The sequence below is a fragment of the Parasteatoda tepidariorum genome, chromosome 2 (genome assembly GCF_982258835.1).
Source record: "Parasteatoda tepidariorum strain Cologne lab strain chromosome 2, Ptep-v5.0, whole genome shotgun sequence".
Classification (NCBI taxonomy): domain Eukaryota; kingdom Metazoa; phylum Arthropoda; class Arachnida; order Araneae; family Theridiidae; genus Parasteatoda; species Parasteatoda tepidariorum.
In genome coordinates this window covers 131,799,228-131,821,256 of record NC_141756.1, presented here as the reverse complement: position 1 = coordinate 131,821,256, position 22,029 = coordinate 131,799,228, and the positions used below count along the sequence as shown (strand labels likewise).

The window sequence follows — 22,029 nt, the reverse complement described above, 5'->3', positions numbered from 1 at the left end:
TATTAATTATAATTTTTATTATAATATTAGTTATTATAATTTAATTATATTATAATTTTTTAAAATGCTTAAAAATATTGATTGAGTGCTTGAAAGGTGCTTATTTTTTGTTGAAAAATTTGGCTACGCACCCTGGTATTACTATTTTATAATTACAGGGTTCCCATGGTCCTTAAAAACTACTTAATTTTTATTTTGCAAAATAAAGGTCCTTAAAAGTACTTAATTTTAGTACAAGGTTCTTAAAAGTCCTTAATTTTTCAACATCATTTTAGTTGATAGGAGCAATTTTTTAAAAAAGTCTTTTTTTTATCACCTAGAATTAGACCATGCATCCAGGGTAGAGCATTTTAGAGAGACAAAAAGGTGTGTGTGAGGGGAAGAAATCGTGTCCTTTCATTAGTATATTGGTTCTTTCATTGATATATTCTGCTCTATGAGGCGAGTAAAAAGTTCTGAAAGAAAAGAATAGAGTGTGGACAAGGGGATACTGCACATGGTAGAGATAGTGCTCTTTTTTGGGGAGGGACAGTTTTAAGGTATCCAAGTAGAAGACCCTCACTGACCTTCAAAATCGACAGAGTTCAAAAAATTCAGTTTCTGCTTATAAAAAAAAAGTACTGGGAAAAAAAATTTGCCGGGAATTCTTAACAAAAACTATTTCCAAAAATCTTGTTGAATTAAATAAATTTGTATAATATTTCAAAGTGTAATAAGTAACTGTAAATTTATAGGAAGCAATAGCATTTTTTTAAAATTCATGATTGTACTACAAATTATAAACATCTGTATTGTGAAAAATCCCATCAGACTTGTTTTGGTTTTCCATAAAAAAATCCTGGTGGATGAAAACACCAAGTTTTTTTCAAAAATACTTTAAATTTTTATTCCTGAGTACTAAATATGAATGCATGATTTGCTTCTAACAAGGAAGTTAAATATTTGGTAACTATTTATAACTCATTTTGTTGCAATATAAAAAAAAAATTAAGTTTTAGATTGTTACATAAAAATTTTAATTGACTAAATTAATATATCCCAAGCTTTTTGTTATTAATGTCTATTAGAATAAAATTCATACTTAGATTTTAATATTCATTTTATTCAATTGACATAATTTTATAATTTTGAGAAGAATAATTATAGATTAATAAGGTAATGGCTGTTTTTAAATTATTATACCGGTATTCCTAATTATAAAATATTAATATTATTAATTTCCCACAAAAGTCTTTCTAGTTTAGTTTTACTAATTTACATACGGTATTTAAATATATGTCTATTAATGTTATTATTTATTACTTCTTTTCATATTAATATTTCTTTTCATCTTTTTTTCTTGATGCAAAGCCCAATCGACTAAACCAGTTCTTTTTTTTTTATTCGGTTCTTTCTCATTTTCCTCAAAAGTTGAGGTGTCAAGGGTATTTTTCAATTGCCTAAGTGACTATTTATAAGAATCGGGGTTGGCAAGGTTTAGGACAGAATGAATTAATCCACGGTTTAAACTGTCCAAACTCAATTACTCATATGACATAATTTACTCAAATTATGTCACAATTTTATCTGAACAATATTTAAGATGTAAAATAAATAAAGAACTAATAACATATTGATAATTAAATATACTAGAGAATATTTGTTTTTAAAAGTAATAATGTTTTATTAATATTGTTTGACTCTTCAATTTAAACAAAGGAAGATTAATCAGTAAACAAGTTCAATTGGTCCTCTCATTCAATAGTACATAACTGAAGTTTAGCCTTGCCATACAGGTTAAAATATTAGGAACTAAGTGCTTGGTTCGTCATAAACAGGCTTATTTATCTATAGTACTATTCAAGAATACTTTTATTTTATTCATGTTCAATTCTTTTAGCATAGTGGTGATACATCAAGAGTGTCAGTAACTGAAACTGATGTTGTGCCCTTCAAAACTGTTAATACATTTTTCAGTTATTTTGTATTTTCAGTTTAAACTAATATATTTATATTAAAAAAAAAATTTTTTTTTTAAATATATGTCTTTTTTATCATCCTGTGATGCAGAAATTATAACTTTTTAAAAAAAAAAATATTGTGAAAAATAAAAGGTTAATTTTTGAACAAATTTAGTATTTTTTTTAAGAAAAATTATTATTTTTTAATATTGCCATATTTATCCTTATGCAAAAATATTATTTATCAGTATTAAAAGCATATTTATATTTAAAGGATTAGGTATCATTTTTGTTGTTCAATGAATTGTGGAACTTCAAAAATTATAAACCTTTTTCTATTATATTATATTATTTTCTTTTAATAAGTTATAGTAAGTTGTATAAGAAGTATCAAATACCTATTTATTGATACATGTAATTATTATGTGTACAATGGTTACACCTATAGAATTTTTACCTTTTACCAAAGTTCAAGGTTTTGGACACTTTAAGACAGTTTAGGACAGCTTTACCCAGTTTAAGACAGTAAAACCCATGTGTCCTGTCCAAAACCAGTTTAGGACGTCCAAAACCCCAACCCTGATAAGAATTGATTCATCCATGTCCAGGTGACAATTCTAGTTTTTCTTTTTTGCTCAAGAGATTTAGCTTTTTTCATCTCTTCGATCCATGCACTCCCTTTGTCAGAAAAACAGAAATTTTTGTTTAAGATTACCTATGCAGTTGTGCTAACTATTACTATTTATTCATAATTGTTGTAATTTTGTAGTTAAGATTATGGTTGAGTAATATAAATTACGTTTTTTTTTTTTTTTTTTTTTTTAGAATTTTCATAACAAGCGTTCAAAAATGAGTTTATTCTATATTTTTTTCCTTAACAACTGAGAGTTATGAAGGTTACTTGTTTTCAGTAAATATAAGAAGAGAAAAAACACTGAATTATTACTTTTTAATATTTAATAGTTAACTCATGCATTAATATTAAGCTAGTACCTAATTAGAATTAGCCAGAAAAAACACCTTGAAATTTGAATTTTGTTAACGTTGTGTGTATTATTGTACTGATAACTAATTTTGAAAGTGCTTTCTTTCCATTGCTTGCTTTCTTAAACAAAAATATACAGAGTATAAAAAAAGTATGGAAAGAGTTAAATATATTTAGAAATATACATTTTATCAAAAAAGTGAAAATAGCCAAATTCGACATTGTTTAAGTATGTATCCATTGATTGATACCAAAATCTGTCTTCTACTCCACTCCTGTGGGTGGGGGGAAGGGTAACTCTGAAATCTTATCTCTGTACCCCTATTTTTTTCATTGCGGGTTCGGATACTAAAGAATAAAAGTAACTCTATTTGATAATAATTTCAAACGGCTAAGTTACATATGTTTTTCAATATTTTTTGCAAAACTTTACCTGATAAGGTGATATTACAGGTTTACTTATAGTAAAAGTATACCGCTTTCAGTTTTAAACTGTTAATTTGCGATGAAAATAAAATATCAAATCATAATAATAGTAGAGAATACTATTTAGAATGACAGAGGATGATAAAGAAATATTACAAGTAAATATCTATATATGATGAAAAAATATATAATTTATTAATATTTGTTAATTAAGGAACCTTATCAATTTTCTGGCCATAGGAATGTGTTAATACCTTTAAAAAATCGTTTTATACCCTTTTATTTATATGTTTCATCAAGAACTAATAAAAAACATTTTGGTTTGAAAATTATAAATCTTCTCAAACATAACTATTTTTATTCTATAAAAAATTTCATAAATATTTATTGCAATGGTAAAATAAGTTAAACCTAATGAAAAAGAAGGGGAATGATTTAAGGTGCTTAGATATTAGTATGGTCTGTTTTTACTTGAAGTAGGACTTGATTTAACATAACATAGTTAAGAAAACAATTCTCATGCATAAATTTAATTCAACTTTTTAGTATTCTTTTAATATAATACCCTTACTAATGAAAAATTTTATTAATAGAAAGAAAAAAAGAATTTTTTTGGCGTAACTGAATATTTAGCAAGATTGGCCCACAGCTAAATATGTGATGCATGTCTTGTAACGAAATATAAAATTAGTTATAATAATTTTTTAAATGTTAATCCCACATTTCTTTATTCACCCTTTTTTTTTAATGTAGGAAAAAAATTGCTAATCTTAGTTTTACGACTCAATTTCTGTGAAATCATTAAAAATTGAATACATATTAGTTTCGTAGAATTCATTAATCCATAACGCTCAAAATATTTTTAAAAAACCGATACAGGTTTGCAAAAATTGCCTGGTCTAACTTTAGCGAGCCGTGTTAATTAATGCAATTATATCAGTACTTACATTATAATAAAATCTTTTTTTATTTATTGATTTTATTTTTTAAGAAAGGTAAATAATTGGCTCTGTCACAGTCGGTATATGTATATTCGATGATAAACAATCATACTATTTTAAAGGTCTTTAATTTTTCATAAAAAAAAAGGTCCATAATTTTTGCTTTGTTAAAAGAGTGGGAACCCTGAATTATCATTGATATATAACACAACTTTTTCAACCTACTGTTAGTTAACACTCTCCCTATATCTTAACGAAATGAGAAACAAAATGGAATTTTTTGATCGGTTAAGCGTTAGTCATTGTTTTAAATTTTACTATAAGCGATTCAGTTTTTTTTCTTATTTTAGAAATGACATCAGTGATAATTTGTAACTTATAGCTCTATGTGAACAAAAAAAAAAAATAGTTTATTGCGCGTATTTAATTATTTTATATTCGCGATGTCAGATAAATTTCATACATGGTAGCATGTGTGGTCACCCAATTTATACTTTTATGGTTGTTTGATACTTTTCTTTTCTTCAATTCCAACTATTAGTTCATCATACTATCCCTATATATTTGTATATTTTGTTCAAATTTTCAATCGTTAATAAAATACTATTTATTCAAATAAATTTTTTTGAACTTGCTGTGGATGACACTTGATATTAATACAGTTTATTCATTCATTAAATAGCAGTGAGCGAGAAATGAAATTTTCTGATGGGTTAAGCGTTATTCATTGTTTTAAATTTTACTATAAGCATTTAAGTTTTTTACATAAATAACGTTAGTGATAGTTTCTAACTATTTGAACAAAAAACAATAGCACCCATATTGAATTGTTTTATATTCGCTGTGTCAGATAAATTCAATTTAGAACATTATGTTGTAGCATTGCCCTTTTTTTCAATTTCTACTGTTAATTCACATTCTCCCTATATATCTTGTTAAAATCGTTAATTAAATTATTTTTCATTCACCCACTCAAGTTCAAACACATTTTTTTTAAAACTTTTAGTGTATGACATTTGATGCTTCTTCATCACGACTATGTATTCTAAGTTGATACAGTTTTTTCAAATATTAGTTCATTCATTAATTCTTTGTTTTATATGGGAGAAAAAATTTTCATTATTTAATAACTAAAATAATATTTTTCTTTGTTGACAGGGAATGTTTTTAAAAAACATTTTATATATATTACTTGTTTTTTGTAAAGATGTTATTTGATAAAATAAACTTTTCTTTCTTCAGATATCACTCATCCTATTCCTGATTTAACTGGTTATATTACTGAGGGACAAATCTATATAGATAGGCAGCTGCATAACAGACAGGTAAGATCTTAATGAAGCAGCTAACATTCTCACTTTGTAACTGTAAATAAAAACAATATATATTTCATTTCTAGATTTACCCTCCAATCAATGTATTGCCGTCGCTTTCTCGATTGATGAAATCTGCCATCGGGGAAGGAATGACGAGAAAAGATCATTCCGATGTGTCCAATCAATTGGTATTCACTTTCATTACTTATATTCTGCCTACACATATTTTACTAAAAATTTTGTTTTTAGGCTTAAAAAATTCATATGATCAGTTTTTACCAATTCACTGTGCCATATTAAATTTGTCAGTTTAATTTTATTTTTATAACTGTTGTTGAACAGCTGACCCAATTTTATAGGACTACTAATGTTCAACTCTGTAGCCTTGTCATTTTGAACCCAATCCAGAAGGCAAGGAAACTCCTGGATCTAGTATTGGGTGAAATATTGCCTTCGTGGAGGACGTTTTGATAGAACTAACCCGCGTTACGTGGAGAGGAAAACCTCCCACTGTTAGCCTGATGGCAAGGAGACTCTTAACCATGATCTGTCTAACACTGAGGGTATTTTACGTCAGCATTGTGGTGAATGCAAGAGAATAGCCATCGCTGGGATTCGAACCTGGTTCACCTCAGTGAAAGGCTCCTGAGCCATCACTGCACAAATTTTTCGTTTGAAAAAATTGAATTTTTTTAAATGCATTTAAATATAAAAAAAATTAAAGTATCATAAAAATGTTCGCGGAGATATTGCAGAAGAGTACGATGAAGCTTTGCAGCTTTTGTAAATGACACCAACAGCCTTTGTTAAACTTATGTTTAAAAATATCTTACATTATTCATGGGTGCCACTCTTCAGTCCTGGAGGCTGAAATCAGTCTTTGAAAAAATTCAATACCCCTCCCTCCAATTGTTTTTTGTTCAGTGCTACCCAATTATTTTTTTTTAAATTAATTTTTTTTAAACCCAATTTTTTTTTAAAAAAAATCAAATTTTCCACATTTTTATTCTTAAAAATGTAACAAATATTTTCTGGTCAGTAAATGAATACGAAATTACTTTTTAATAAAAGCATTATTATTTTAATTTTATTGAAAATTTGTATTTCTGAATCATCTTGAAAAAAGAAAAAAAAATCTTTCTTAGCATTTTGAAATTGATATCTGTAGGTAAACTAGAGAACCTGGCCTGTTTTTTTTTTTGCACTCTTCAATGTAGGAAAAATTTTATTTTTTATTGTATATAACAATAGTTAATTCTATTTATTTTGTGAAATAGTATGCTTGTTATGCCATTGGTAAGGACGTCCAGGCTATTAAAGCTGTTGTGGGTGAAGAGGCATTGACATCAGAAGATCTCTTATATCTTGACTTCCTAAGCAAATATGAAAAAAGCTTCATATCACAAGGTATTCTTCTTTCTTATACTCAAGTTTATCGTTTTTGTTTAATTCACATTTCCTTTCAAAAGGACTAAATATAGAGACTGTGAAGGAACTTTTGTTAAGTTATAAGCTTTAATATTGTTGTTTTTTAATTCTATCGCTAGTGTTGAATTAACCCCTGTGGCAGAATTTCTTCAAGCTTTGTGACCTCTCTAATATCTTTCTGCACGATGATTTTAAAATAAAAAATATTCATGTTACTAATTTAAAGTAACAGAAGCATCAAGTTGAAAAAACTTTTGGGATTAAATAAAATATTTTTTTTTTAAATTCTAATACTCTGTTCAAATTCTCATATTTTGAAGGGGGGAAACACATTCATTATTTCCTTTTTGCATTTTGTGAATCATCATCACATTAAAAGAAATTATGAAATCCGGGGCTACAAAAAAAAAAGAGAAAAAAAAGAAGATCGACAGCGAAATTAGGCGAATCGGACTCGTCAAAAAGGGGCGTGTTTTCATTTCGAGATTCAGTTGTAATGAATAATATCGTATTAAAATTATCGAATTTTAGAAGCTATGAGGAAATAAATAGTAATAACTGCATAAAAAAAATTAAATTAAAATTTCTAAAGAGAAGAAAACCAAATTTTTTTTAATTTCCCAAAGAAAGAATCTTTCTGCAAGAATTTGATAACGTTCTGCTACAATGTTGCCGTGTCACAATGGTTCTGCCACAGGGGAATTGACAAACCAAATTAAGCTACCAATGTTCAATGTAACATTGTAGTTTAAATCCTACCCATTACACAAAAAAAATTTCTGTATTTTGTTAATTTATTGTTACTAAAATTACATTAAAAAATTGTCGTTTTTTTTTGTTTTGTTTCTTTTTCTTCTTACTTTTATGGTAGGCTGACAATTATTTCTATAACACATCGGCTGATAAATTCCCGGTCTAATGAAGTAAACACAACTTTTTAGTAAAATTCAAATTTAATCATCAACATAGTCTCTTTAAGAGATATACAATCACTCCATCGCCTCTCTACATCTCTATACCTTACTTAAAAAGAGAACCATCTTTGGTCTCAAAATAGGCGTTTGTTTCGACAATCACTTCCTCATTCGTGCTGAATCTCTTACCCGCGAGGATTTCTTTCAAGTCTGCAAGCAAGTAGAAGTCACTATGAGCCAAATCTGGTGAATAGGGGGTGTCTGACACAACGTCAAACAGCTCTCGTAATCATCAATTAGTTGTTGTTTTTGGTCAACTGTTAGCACCCACGGCACCGAAAACAGCTTTCTCATAAACAAATGTTCGTGCAAAATAAAGCCCACATGCTCTTTTGATATATTTAGAGTATCAGCTATGTCATGCAACTTCACTTTGCGGTTTTCTATAACAATTTTGTGGATTTTATTATGTTTTCCGGATTAACCACATCTTAAACATTTGTACGACCACGCTTAAAATCAGCAAACCAGTCAATAATGGTCGATTTTCCTGGTGAAGAACCCGGATAACACTTATCGAGCCAAGCTTTAGTTTCTACCATGTTTTTTCCCATTAAATAACAATGTTTAATAAGAACACGAAATTCTTTTTTATCCATTGTTTCAATAATAAAAATTGGTGTTCGATTAAAATCACTGTAACTTTAAAATCAATCGGCAGGTTGTTATAAAATTTTGACTCCTTTTATTTGAAGGTTAGGACTTGCTAAACAAAATACCAATTCTGCATTTAGGGCGCCATCTGTATGTCAGACCGGAAACTTATCAGCCGATGTGTTATAAGCCACTAATTTTTTTTCTTAAGTCAGCTATTTTAAGGTCATTTTTTTAAAAATTTAAATCGCTATTTTAATTGTGATTCAAATCAACAAACTCTGTTTAAATTTAAGAGAAAAATTGCATAAATTTTAGAGTTAATAACTCACCGTTTAAATGTTTTTTTAATTTTCTCTAGGGAACTATGAAAATCGAACAGTGTTTGATTCGTTAGACATTGGGTGGCAGTTGTTGCGAATCTTCCCAAAAGAATTATTAAAGCGTATTCCACAGAGCACATTAGAAGAATTTTATCCCAGGGATAGTCGCCATGGAGCAGCAGCTGATTCTAAAGAGAAAGCTTAGTTGTGTCTTTGTTGTAAATCACTCTACTAGTAAGTTCTTTTGTTTCATTTTTCTTAGATGCATGTATAATTTTTTATTTAGGTAATTATTGATTATATATGAAGAATTTTTTGAACTTTTTCATGACATGAGATTTTCCAGGAAATTGTTCAAAAGTACAAACAATGCATGTTCGTACTAGCAAAAGCAGTTACATTGTATATACATGCGTACGCAAATCTAGACATATATTGTAATTTCATGTAATGTATGCATTCATTGTGTATAAACATACATGTCTACATTGTTTGTGCATAAATATTATATATTGTATATAAATATTATATATTTCTAACTCACAACATATAAGTTTGTTTATCTAAAGATTATACCATGCGAAAAATAACTTTAGGTAAATATTTATTGTTTTAATTAATAAAAGTCAAAAAAAAAATTTGATTTTCAGGTATACAATTTTTTACATCATTTTAAAGAAAGTAATTTTACATGGCAGAATACAAAATTTGAATGAAATCTGTTTTAATAGTTCCTAAGAAATAGAATTTTAAAATTACATCTATTTTAAAATTTGATTTTTCAGGAACTATTCAAGCGATTTCAAATTCAAATTTTGTATACTGTTGTGTTAAAATCCTTAAAAATGATGTAAGATATTGTATATCTTACAATTCAAAACTCTTTGACTATTATTATATAAAATAATAATAAATATTTACTATAAGTTAATTTTCGCTTGAAATAATCCTTGGAGACGCAAATTTTATAATTGTGTGCAAAAAGTTTCAATTTCTTTAAAACTTTCTAAGTTATGGCAAAATACGCAAATTGCTTATTAACAAGCATAATTGATTATAATAATATGTATTCACCGTTACAATTAATAATATATTTTGATCCCTTGTGATTATTACAAATGATTGATTATTGTGATCAAGATTACTGTTGAGGTCAAAATTATGTTTGTAATAATTACCATTGATTAATTTAATTTATTATTGTCATTAAATTTATAATGATTTCTGTAATAAAAAAAAATGCAATTTTCATAGTCAGGCTAACCTTAAAATAATCGAAAGTTTGATTGACTGCACTCTCAATTTTTGGTTAAAATGACGACAAATTCTGTTTTTAGAAAATGTTTGAAGCTTGTATTGTTACCCAACATAGAGCTACAATTAAAATAGTAGAGTTCTAGCAAATTATAAAGCAGTCATAGGTTTATTTGATGACAAATTCCTATTAATATAACATGGTGCATAGCATTTTTAAAAAGTGCTTAATTTTTCTTTTTCAAAAATGAGATTTTTTTCTTTAGCATTTCAATTTTTGCCACATATTATGCAAAAGCATGCTTTTCACATTGTTCTATCCAACATTTTCGCAATTCTTTCAAGCACAATTTATTTTATTGCGCCATCAGTCTATAGCATATGAAAGCGCCAATCATTTTACATGTTTGAAGAAATACTTGCGAGTCTGCATAGTGAGCTGGATTTGGTGAGATCATTGCACTCTCATGTGCAACTCTGCTGCATTTTGCAAGCATTTTCCATTTCAAGCTTCATTTTCCACCCTCTGAAATCAAACCGAAAAATCTCTCGATCTTCTTATGGTGGCTAATAGTAATCAGTTAAAGAGTTCTTTCTCAGAAACTAATTATTTTATCATGATCAAGTAAAGTCTTTGAAAATTATTTTGCATTTTGTTAATGTATATAGTGCTTAAAAAGTACTTAAAAGGTGCTTATTTTTTGTTGAATGATTTGGCTACACAACCTGTATAATATCTGCATGCAGCAGACAAAACTTGCATAGTCATCTAGATCAGAGATTTCATTTCATTAAGTACTCTAGCTAAATTTAAAAGGGTCAGAATTTTAATTACTGACAAACTCAAATTTACAGTAAATGGGGATTGAAATTCATCATGAAATGATTTAAACTTGTATTGTCTTTCAGCCTGGCACATTCTAGCTAGTCAGGTCAGAAAGTATTACAAATTCAGGGTGGCCACCCACCTGGAAAACCTTGAAAACCTGGAATTATCAGGGAATTTTTTTATACTGGAAAAAACCTGGAAATATCAGGGAAATTTGGATAAAAACCTGGAAAAATCAGGGAATTTTAAAGAAAAGCTGGAAATTTTTCTTTGATAATTTTTTTAATTTCACTAATTTAAATTATTTGCTAATTTTCTTAATTTAAATTATTTCATCCATTATACCCACTTTTTTTTAACGGAAATGTATCGCCAAACAGTTGAAATATCATCAACTTAGCAATACTTTGCTTGCATCAAAATTTGCTCCATTATAGTTCTGTTAAACTAGAATGCCATATAAAATTCTCCCACGGTTGCTAAACAAATGTGGAAACCTTTGACCGCTATGGGAATTTAGGAAAATTTAGGAAAGATTCTGGTGGAAAAAGGGATTAGGTTATTAGCTTCTGTTTTTAAATTCTGTCCTTGGGCTGAATCCATTTATGGCTCAAGTTTGTTCCGATGCTTTGGTGGTTATTTTTTTTCTCGATTTTGACAAAATGTTTTTGTATTTTTAACTTTGTAAAATTCTCCAAAAATTAGTTTTTTAAATTTTATGATAATAGATTTTATATCGCACTCTTTTTCTACTCCCATTCAAAGAAATCTGTGAATTATTTTTTCTGAGCAAACCAACGAATCACACATTTTTTTACAATCGCTAACAGCAATGTTTGTCGACAAATTGTTACAATTGTTGCATTAATGGCAATTTTTTCTAATTCATTTTAACCTCTTATAACGTATTTTAATTTTAAAAAAAGGCTCCTTTGTTGGTCAATATATGATTTTTGATTCAAAATTTTGTACCAAAACATTAAAAAATAAATAAAAAATCTTGAAAATTGTCAAAATAAATTATTTTTTTCAAGTATGATATGTTAAAAAAGTACAATTTTGAATAAAATATTTTATAATATAGACACTTTTCTTGTACACATCCTATACTTTATAAGAAAAAAGAAACAAAAACCTGGAAAAATCAGGGAAATTTGAAATCTGATTTGAGTGGCCACCCTGAAATTTTAATAGCAAGTTTTCTTTGTTATAGACACAAATCAAATGAATAAAACTTTGTAAAAATTCACTCTCGCATTTAGTTACCTTGAGTGTCACAGTTAAGGGTAAGTTGACAAAAATGGCTTGCATTGAAGACCTAAATGCAAGAAACTTGTATGTCACTGGGCACACATTAACCTTATATCATGATTATTATCTTATATAGTTTAATAATTGTCTCTTATTTTAATCACTCTACTGGTAAGTTCATTTATTTATTTTTTTATTGACTACCCATGATTTTTTGAAGCCTTTTTGTTTGTCTAGGTATTGCAAAAAATCATTCCAAAGATATTACAGTGATTGCAATAATGTTTCGTGGTCCCGACGAACTTACATATGAATTAATGTCCTCTCAATATTGCTATATTCTAACCCTGTAAAAAGTTTTTTTTTTTTTTTTTCAAATAATATAGAAAATCTTATTTCATCATATTTTGCCATTTTTTCCGGTCTTTTCTGACAAGAGAAGACTCACTGCTGATTATGTACAAGGTATCCGCGCACCAGGAAAGTCATGATTTTTGGTATTGAACAAAATTGTCATGATTTTAATTTAAAAAAATCTTAGAAAGTCATGGATTTAGGTCGTCCAAAAATTTTATTTTTAAAATGGAACCACCCCCTCCAATTTTATGGTGTTCCGAATATCTGAATTTGTAACGAAATCCCCACTCACAGTCATATATTATTACAATATAAAATGTTTTTATCACTTTCTTTAAAAATTATTGTGTTCTTTCAAAAAATGAAAGAAAGGCCTTTCTAGAGCAAATTATCTTTTAAGCTTCTGTGATTTCAGAATTATTATAATTATTATTTTTTTTTTATTTCATCAATTTAAAATTCTAGTTGAAGCAGCCAGTCATTGGCATATTTTTTTTTTCATTCGGAAATGAGAATAGAAAAATCAGGAGTATTTCTTTTCTTTCCGATGAACAAAAAAAGTATCTTTAGAATATAATTCTGCAGAAAAAAATAAATAACTGTTTGTTTTTGTACTTTTTTCAGCTATTTTATTGCTTCAACTCTTTCTTTACTTTATTTTTTAAATTTAAAATCTATAAACATGAAGATGCAGAGTGTAACAGTTTTGTTTATACCTATCATTTCAATTAATGTCATTATAATGCTTTTTTAAATTTATTGTTGTATTTTTGTTGGCGAAAATATTAAGTTCGTTAAGTCATGAAAAATTCTTGAAATTAGTCATGAATTTGAAAATCTAAAAGGTAGCAGATACCCTGTATGTACTTAACTCATTTCTTTTCACCACAGTGAATGGCTTTCGTATTCAGATTTCAATATCCCATCCCCAAGACTTTTAGAATCGCCTCCCTTATCTCTTAAGAAGTCACTGATTTCATATTTAACCATAATTAACATTCTCCAAATTATATTTTTATATAACATATAAATAGATTTATAATTAATACATATTTAACATTAAAATTTTTTAAAAATCTTATTGCGTCGCAAAGGCCCTCTATATAATAATATATCCCTCTTCTACAATATATTTATTTGGTCCCTAAACTATTGTTGTAGCCAATTTTTACTGTATTATTTTATCTCATTAATTATCTTTCATTTTAATCACTCAATTGGTAAACTGATTTTTTTTTTTTTTATTTTGATAATTGTTGATACACATTGCTTTAATTTTACAAAACAAAAAAACTTTTTCACTTCTTTTAGGTTTTGCAGGAAATCATTCCAAAGTAGATAGTAAGATGTCAAAGATTCATGGTGTCTGCAAGATTGGTCATTATATCATTTTCATATTTTTTTTTTTATTAAAAGATTTGTTAGAATGACTTATTTAACTGATAATATTAACAATAGTATTTATTATTTTGTACATGTTTAAAAAAAAAATTAATAAATAAAAATATATATACGCTGTACATTTCGAAGAAACATTGTTCGCTATCAAGTTTTTTCCAAATAATTTCATTTGTCATAGAGTTTTTATATAGTAAGTAATTATTTCGCAATTTTTACATATTTTTCCTATTGTATCACATTAGTAGTTTATTCAAATTATATGTATGTTAAACCATTTGTGCAGATCTCTATATGGATATAGAGTTTTGTAAAAGTGTTGAGTCTAGTCTTTATTGTGAATTGAGACATAAATTATTGTTGAACTTACTGTGAATTGAGACATAAATTATTTTGCCGAACTTTCATGTCACGTTCAGTTTATATTAATTGTTTGTTTAATCTGGACTTGAAAATAATTTTACAACCAATTATCATCTAAAAGTGCTCTTGAACAAAAAATCAAGTTCTTAACTATACACATAGACTTTTTTGCTGCATCAAACATTTTGTCTTTTTCCTGTGCTGTTTCTTGAGTTTTGTACATATATATATTGTGGTTAGTGAACTATTCAAGATATGTCTGTTTTAACCGGAAGAAAAAAAAAATATTTGGTGTCAAATGTACTTTAATCCAGGAAAGAAAAAAATCATGTTTTTGATTTTGGAGTTTTATGGTAATAAATTGTTGAAACAAATATTTTCCTTAGTTCTTGTTTTTAACAACATTCTTTGCATTACATGTAATTAAGCTAAATAATTATCTATATATGCTTAGCCAAATTATTAGAGGCACTATAAGATTCTATTTAAAATCTTAATTATCAGGTGATACTCTATACAGCTTTATTGTTTTTATGCGACTGTTTGTTTCAATTGGTTAATGCAATACCTAAACACAAATATATAAAAAAAATCTGCGAATAAAACCCATGTCTTGTATATAAAAGTATTGCCTAGTGCAAAACATATTAAAAGACTATAGTGTATCTAATCATTTAGTCCAATTATTACAATATAATACCCTATATAATAAATATTCTATATTTATAAAATATATGGTCTAATGTATCAACTCATCTAATTTAACCAACTGATACACTAACGTAAACAAGTGCAAACCGATTTCAGTTGCTTAGTATCACCTTATAATTAAGATTTTACATAGAATCTTACAGTGCGTCGAATAATGTGACTGTGTATTGGGGCCTCTACTGGAGATTTGCTACTGAAATCAAGGCAACTATAGTTTATGTTTTTACAAAGAAAAAAAGGTGGTTTATTTTCAAAAACTGGTGGCTATTTATATTAAAAGATGGCTATTTTAAGAACTAAAAAGTTCTGTCTAGCCTTGTTATCATCTAAAAATATTGGAATTAGAAAATTTTTTTGTAGAAATAACTGAAAAAGTGATATTATAATTTATTTTTACAAAAAAAAAAGTGGTTTATTTTCACAAACTGGTGGCTATTTTAAGAACTAAAAAGTTCTGTCAAATCTTGTTATCAGATTCATCTAAAAATATTGGAATATGAAAATTCCTCGTGGAAATAGCTGAAAAAGTGATCAGAAAACAGATTTATGATGATTGTCATGAGTCAAGTGCTGTAAAAAGTGAGTAGTTAAATTCATAATAATAACGTAATTGAAACAATACAATTTTAAAAAGCACTTAGAAATTGATTCTAATAAATAAAGGAATGAATGAGATACTTTAAAATAACCACCTGAAATTATAATTGTATTTGAAATGATGGACTTAGAAATTGTCATTTTGGGGATGTACCAGATGAAAATAAATTTGCTCACTATACAAAATTAAATTTAAAACTTAAATACTTAATAAATATGGAATAAATATACATAGTTTCTTAGCAAAAAAAGTAAGCGTCGATCAAATGCTGAAAAAAAATTGAAGAGCTTTTAAGATAGCTGTAATATTTAAAATCATTTTTTATTAATAGCATAAAATTTTGCTAATCACTGGTTGGTAGAAAAGGTGCAATAATTGCATCGCCTTGTCAGAGTTTTTTCTAATCCACTAACTTACACAAAAATGAAAATTCCCTTTTGAATTGTAAGAAAGCAAACAAAATTAGAAAAATCTTTTGTGAAAAGATGGAGTCTATGAAGCTAATGTGCTTAAATGACATAGTTTATATGCTGCTTGTTTATTTATGAGCTATACACCAATTGCACATTCTGTTTTTAAAGCCAAGCTTTCTGTAATTAAGACGCTTTTACTCTCTTAATGTAATCAGTGATTATTATAACATGAAGTAATTTTTATTATGGTATTTTTATTAAGAAACTGCTGTTCTGAATATATTTACGTTGACTAATATGAAAATTAGTTTTAAGCTTTACAAGGAAAAAAAAAACTTCCAATCCAAATCTTTTTTTTATTTTCTTTAAAATAAATTGATTTTCATTTATGATAGTTAGTTTTAATGGCAAATAATATTAAGTTAATGCTAGATTCGAATCACATCTGATTCATGTTAGGTAAGCATCTGCATGAAAATCTTTTATCTATGAGATTTTATGAATAAACGAAACTAAATATTTGCCCTGCACTAAAACAAGCTTCAATAACACCCATTTAGAAATGAAAGAATATAAATTTGAGAGGTAGTTGACAATGTCGTTTACTTGAGTTCTGCAAACAACAAGAGGAACAATATAAAGAAGAATTACTATAGCCAATAAATGTTTTAATAAATCTACTGTAATTCATAGAAGTTTCATTACTCTTCTAAGATCAATTTTAACATATGCTTGTGAAACCTGTCTTGTACGGATGAGGCTATGTTGGGTACCTTTAAGAGAAAAGGTATTGACAAGTATTTTTTAGAAAAAAATGTTGTGTGGCTTAGAAGTCTAGAGATTTATCACTCTTTATATAATTAACCTGACATTATTAACTTTATTAAACGACTAAGAATAAAATGGGCAGGCCACGTTATCAGAATGGACGAAGACCGTACCACAAAAAGAGAGTTTTCAATGCCAGACCAGTTGGCACACGAAAAAAAGGCAGGCCGAATGTGAGATGGCATAGAAAAAGACCTTTTGGTCTTAAAAGCTGGAAAACACTAGCAGGAAGAAGCTTCTTGAGAAAGCCAAGGCCCACCTTGGGCTGCCGAGCCGTTGATGATGAGACTTTATGAAGAAGAAAGATTTTTTGTTACAAACGTATCTATTAAAATATTTATTGAATTTACCTTATTTAACTAACAAATAAACTTGAACTCTTTCTCTTGTGAACTTGAAAAAGCTTTTTTCAGGGTGAAAATTAAATCTTCACTTATTCCCTCTGTTATGTGATGCTTCAAAGGGACTTTAATTATTTTTAAATATTTTGGCAATTCTTATCATTATTTTATTTAAAAGACCAAACACACGTGCATTATTGCGTTTGAAATATATCCACCAATGTAACAGCAACAAAATAATATTTATTAATATTTAAAACAAAACAATTATGAGCATATAAGGACCCTCAGCGACCAAAATACAGAATTATGGAAATATTCTCTTATCGAGGAAAGACCAGCCTACGAGCCTCTTCATCTATATACCCTTCTCTTTAATTGGGTTAGTGATTAACTCGCCCTCTGGCGGTGAGCCAATCACTACACATAAATCCAGTAACAGTGGTGTATAACTTGTAAGCCCCCGTGGCAAAATTGCAACGACACGGTGACATTGTCGCAGAACGTTCTTGCAGAAAGATTTTTCTTTAATAAAGAAAATTTTCTTTTCTGCAGAAATTTACACGTAAAGTTTGAATCATCCATTTAAATTATCACTTTTTGGCGAGCCCAATTTACGCCGATAATATGGTAAATCAATGTAATGTTTCGGTTGTATTTTTGGCAGTTATTGATATTGATTTTCACGTGGTTTTTAAATATCCCGGTATATTTCAAGCAATATGGAAAATTCGAATCGTGCACTTAAAAATTTAGGCAATGATTCTATCGATTTTTTGGTTATTGCTATTGATCTACTTAGTTTTTAAATCCGATATTTTTTTTATACAATATTATTTATTACAACACCCTTTTCTCAAAACGAACACACATTTGAGGAATCCGATTCACGTGATTTCGTTGTCGATCTTTTTCTGAGAAATTATTACTATACGCGAATTTTATGATTTTTAATTATTTCTTTACTGTGATTCAGATTATTTACAAACTGCGACGAAGGAAATAATTAGGGAGTTTTTCCCCCAACAAAATGTGAGAATATCACCCACAATATTAGAATAGAAAATTATTACATGTTCAATTAAAAAAATTATATAGTTTTTTTTTTTTTGTAGTAAACACAGCGCTTTTGTTATTTTAAATTATTAACACCACATATGTTTGTTATTATTAAAATATATTAGTGGATAGTTTTGTCGCAGATAGTTAGAAAAAAAATTCTGCCACACAGTTAATAAGGTTTAATCCAGAGGTTCCACCCCACTCTCCCTTACTGTTGATCTACATCATAACAAAAATATTTTAAAAACTAAATTTATTATCAGCACTAGGATGACATTTTCCTATGCAGCCTTGGCTAATGACCAGTATTAATGGGTTTTTCTTTTTCAGTAGTTTTCAGGTATGAGATTGGTCAAAAGGCAAAAAAGCTGAATTTTCACACGAGTACATCTTACGTGATTTATAGCAAAAATATCAGTAACATATTCTTATCCAGTTTTGGCTAATGTTGTAATATAGCAATAATCGCCGATAGAAAAACTGCCACATTTATAGTAACTAATTCAAAACAAAAACTTGCTTTTTACAAGAATCGCGCGATAACGGATTTTAAAATCGCGTGAATATAAATCACGATATTGAAATAAGTAAGTGAATGAAACTCGACATTAAATTTCAAAAATGTGAAAATACAAATCATGATGCGTAACTTTCAGATCGCGTAAATACAAATTACGATACATAATTTCTAAATGGCGTTAATACGTATCCAAAGCCTAATTTTTAAATCAAGTAAATACGAAAATAGAAGTTGGATATTACAACTGCAAAAACGAATCACGACTTTGGATAAACTCTCATGAATCGTTACATAGAATTTTAAAAACGTCTGTATACAAATCGCGATATTGGATCTCGTAAAGAAGAATTGCAATGAACGATATCGCGAGAATCGGGTAAATACGAAAATCGATGTTTGATATTAAAATGCAGAGGGTAAAAATGATTCTATAGAAACTAAATTAAGTGCGGAAGGGTTATTGGCAGCTTTCGATATATCAAATCGAATTATTTCAACGGCTGAATTTTCAGAAAAAAACCGGAATATTAATTAAAAAAAACTTTTAGAGAGTCTGAGTTTTTGATAAAAAAAAAAGTCTGAAATCCCTGAGTTTTGTCGATTCTTTTCCTTTTTAATAATTCTATTTTAAATTTTTCCTTTTAAAAAGAAATATTTTTGAATTTATTTTTTTCTTCATAATGTTAATTTTGCGCTGAATCTTGTTGTTTTAAATATCCCTCAATAACTATAGGTGATGTCAAATAGTTTCTCTTGCCTTCATACAATAGCAATCTTTCAATTTTAAGAATATTAACAAAAAATAAGCACACTCAAAAAATAATTTTAATCACTAAAAAAATATCATAATTATGCAGGGTAGGAAAGTTTTCGACAATTGTTTTAACCGTCATGTCAAAACTTTTGGCATAGACGAAAATCATGTAAAACGAATGGCTTTTTCACACGCTATACAACAATAGATAGGGGTTGAATGAATTGTGAAAACGAGTGTCTTAGCGAAACTCAACATGGTAAAGGAAAAAATTAAGCACTTTTTAAAAACGATACTTCTTGGAAACTAAATATTTATCAAGTATTAATTCATAAATTGTATATTTATTAAACCTCATTTTTTTACACGAGTATTCTCTAGATGAACCCTCATTGTACAAATCTTGGCTCAATAATGGCCGTTATTTTCCCTATATAGAATTGTCCAATTCACACGATATTTTACAGCCAGTATCGGACCTACATAGAATTCAGCCAATACAGGTTCTCTAAAGCAGTGTTTCCCAAAGTGTGGTACGCGTACCCCCAGGGGTACGGGAACAGTTTAACGAGGGTACGGCGTTCTTATGCGAAATATCTTGCAGCAAACGAAAATTTCAAAAATTTTTGTTTAAAGACAAAGCTAGCCATGAAAGTTTACGATTACGTAATTTTCTATTGGCCATTTTTTGCAGAGTTAGCAGTTAATAACACAATCCTGCGAAATTGAACTTTTGGAAAAATACAAGAGAAGTTCTTGTTGATTTATATGTTATTTGATGTGCTGATTTCGAAAATGACCTTCATTTTTCCCAATCACATCAGGATTTTTTATAAAATCGATATTAATGTTTTTACTAAAATCCTATTTGGAAAAGAATTCTCTCAAACAATTTTGCATGTACTGTCCGGCAATTGCTCTCTTCATTCATTTTGATCCATGTAAAATTTAATCTTGTGAAAGAAAATTGATTTTTGAGCTATCAGCTAATTTTTTAAAGGTTAAAATGAATAAAAAATACTGTTACCAGACAGCACAAGTCACCTCTGGTCGAGAAAAAAACAATAAGTTCCTTGCGTTCAAACTTTTTACACCAGATTCTAGAAGAAAATCACCAACATACCATTGTAATTTGTTTTTATTGAGATAACTGACGTAAAATTGACGATTGACTAAGAATAACAAATATTGTGTATGTGTATATGAAAGTTTGAAACAAAAAACAAAACAAACAAAAATCAAAACAAGCAAAAAACAAAAGAGAAAAGTTTCTATTTAAGTACATACTCGTTTTCCTCTGAAACGTATTTTTGATAATCTTCTTTTATGCTTAATCTCAGGTTTATCCCGAGCTATCATCCAACAGTAGTCAGCGAGCATGTTCTTGTCTTATCTTCCTTGATATTTACGCTCCATATCTTTGATATCTTGATGGAACCTTTCCCATGCTCTTCGCTGATTGCTCCTAAATTTTCAGGGAAAAAGTCCACATGTGAGTGAAGGAAATGCATTTTTACACTCATGGAGCAACCCAGTGTTTTAAATTTGTCCAGCATTTTCGTTACGATTTCCTTATAATCAGGATCCTTGTAGTTACCCAGAAATTTATTGACGACATCTTTGAAAGCAACGCAAGCTTCTTTCTCCGTTTTTGTCATGTTAGTCTCAAATTCTTTATCCTTCATGAGTTTGCGGATATCTGGACCAACAAATATTCCTTCTTTCAACTTAGCTTGGGATAAACCTGGAAACTTTTTGCAAAGATATTTGAAACAATTGCCATCATTTGGAACAGTCTTGACAAACTGCTTCATTACACCTAATTTTATATGTAGCGGAGGTAACAATACTTTTTTCGGATCAACTAAGCTGTTTCGAATAACGTTCTTTGTGCCTGGGTCAAGATTTTGTCTTTTCGGCCATTCTTTTTTGACCCAATGTTGAGTCTTGTCACGGCTGTCCCACTCACAAACTTCACTTGTAACTTTGTCACTTTGTAAATCCCCCTTGTTGACCAAGAAGCATGGAGATAACTTTCAAATCACCGCAAATAGTCCAACTGTGGTCGATATATTTGATTTTGTTCAGGACGAGAGCCAAGTTTTCGTAGCATTCTTTTAAATATACTGAGTGTCCAACTGGTACTGATGCATACTGACTCCCATGATGAAGAAGAACAGCTTTGAGGCTTCTTTTAGAGGAATTTATAAACAGCCTTCACTCATCCTTATCGTAGATGACATTAAATTTGCTCATCAATCCAGGAACATCAGAACAATAGACCAAGTTCTCCTCTTCATCAAAGTACTTAATAAATTCCTTTTCACGATTTCTGTACCAATAAAAAAATGTTCCTTTGGCCAATAAGTTTTTTTCTTTCAGTCTGGAGCCTAACAACTCAGCTGCCTCTTTCGAAAGGCCAA

The 22,029-nt window shown here is 28.5% G+C and overlaps 1 protein-coding gene across 1 annotated transcript in view; it reads left to right on the top strand.

The window, feature by feature from the left end:
• Vha55 (V-type proton ATPase subunit Vha55) overlaps window positions 1-14,753 on the top strand; it is a 53,472-nt gene extending 38,719 nt beyond the window's left edge. Inside the window, exons 11-15 of the mRNA XM_043047554.3 lie at window positions 5,535-5,617; window positions 5,692-5,796; window positions 6,886-7,015; window positions 8,966-9,161; window positions 13,930-14,753. Coding sequence (XP_042903488.1) covers window positions 5,535-5,617; window positions 5,692-5,796; window positions 6,886-7,015; window positions 8,966-9,132 — 485 coding nt within the window. The 3' untranslated portion in view covers window positions 9,133-9,161; window positions 13,930-14,753. The remainder of the gene's footprint in view (window positions 1-5,534; window positions 5,618-5,691; window positions 5,797-6,885; window positions 7,016-8,965; window positions 9,162-13,929) is intronic.
• The last annotated feature ends 7,276 nt before the right edge of the window (window positions 14,754-22,029 follow it).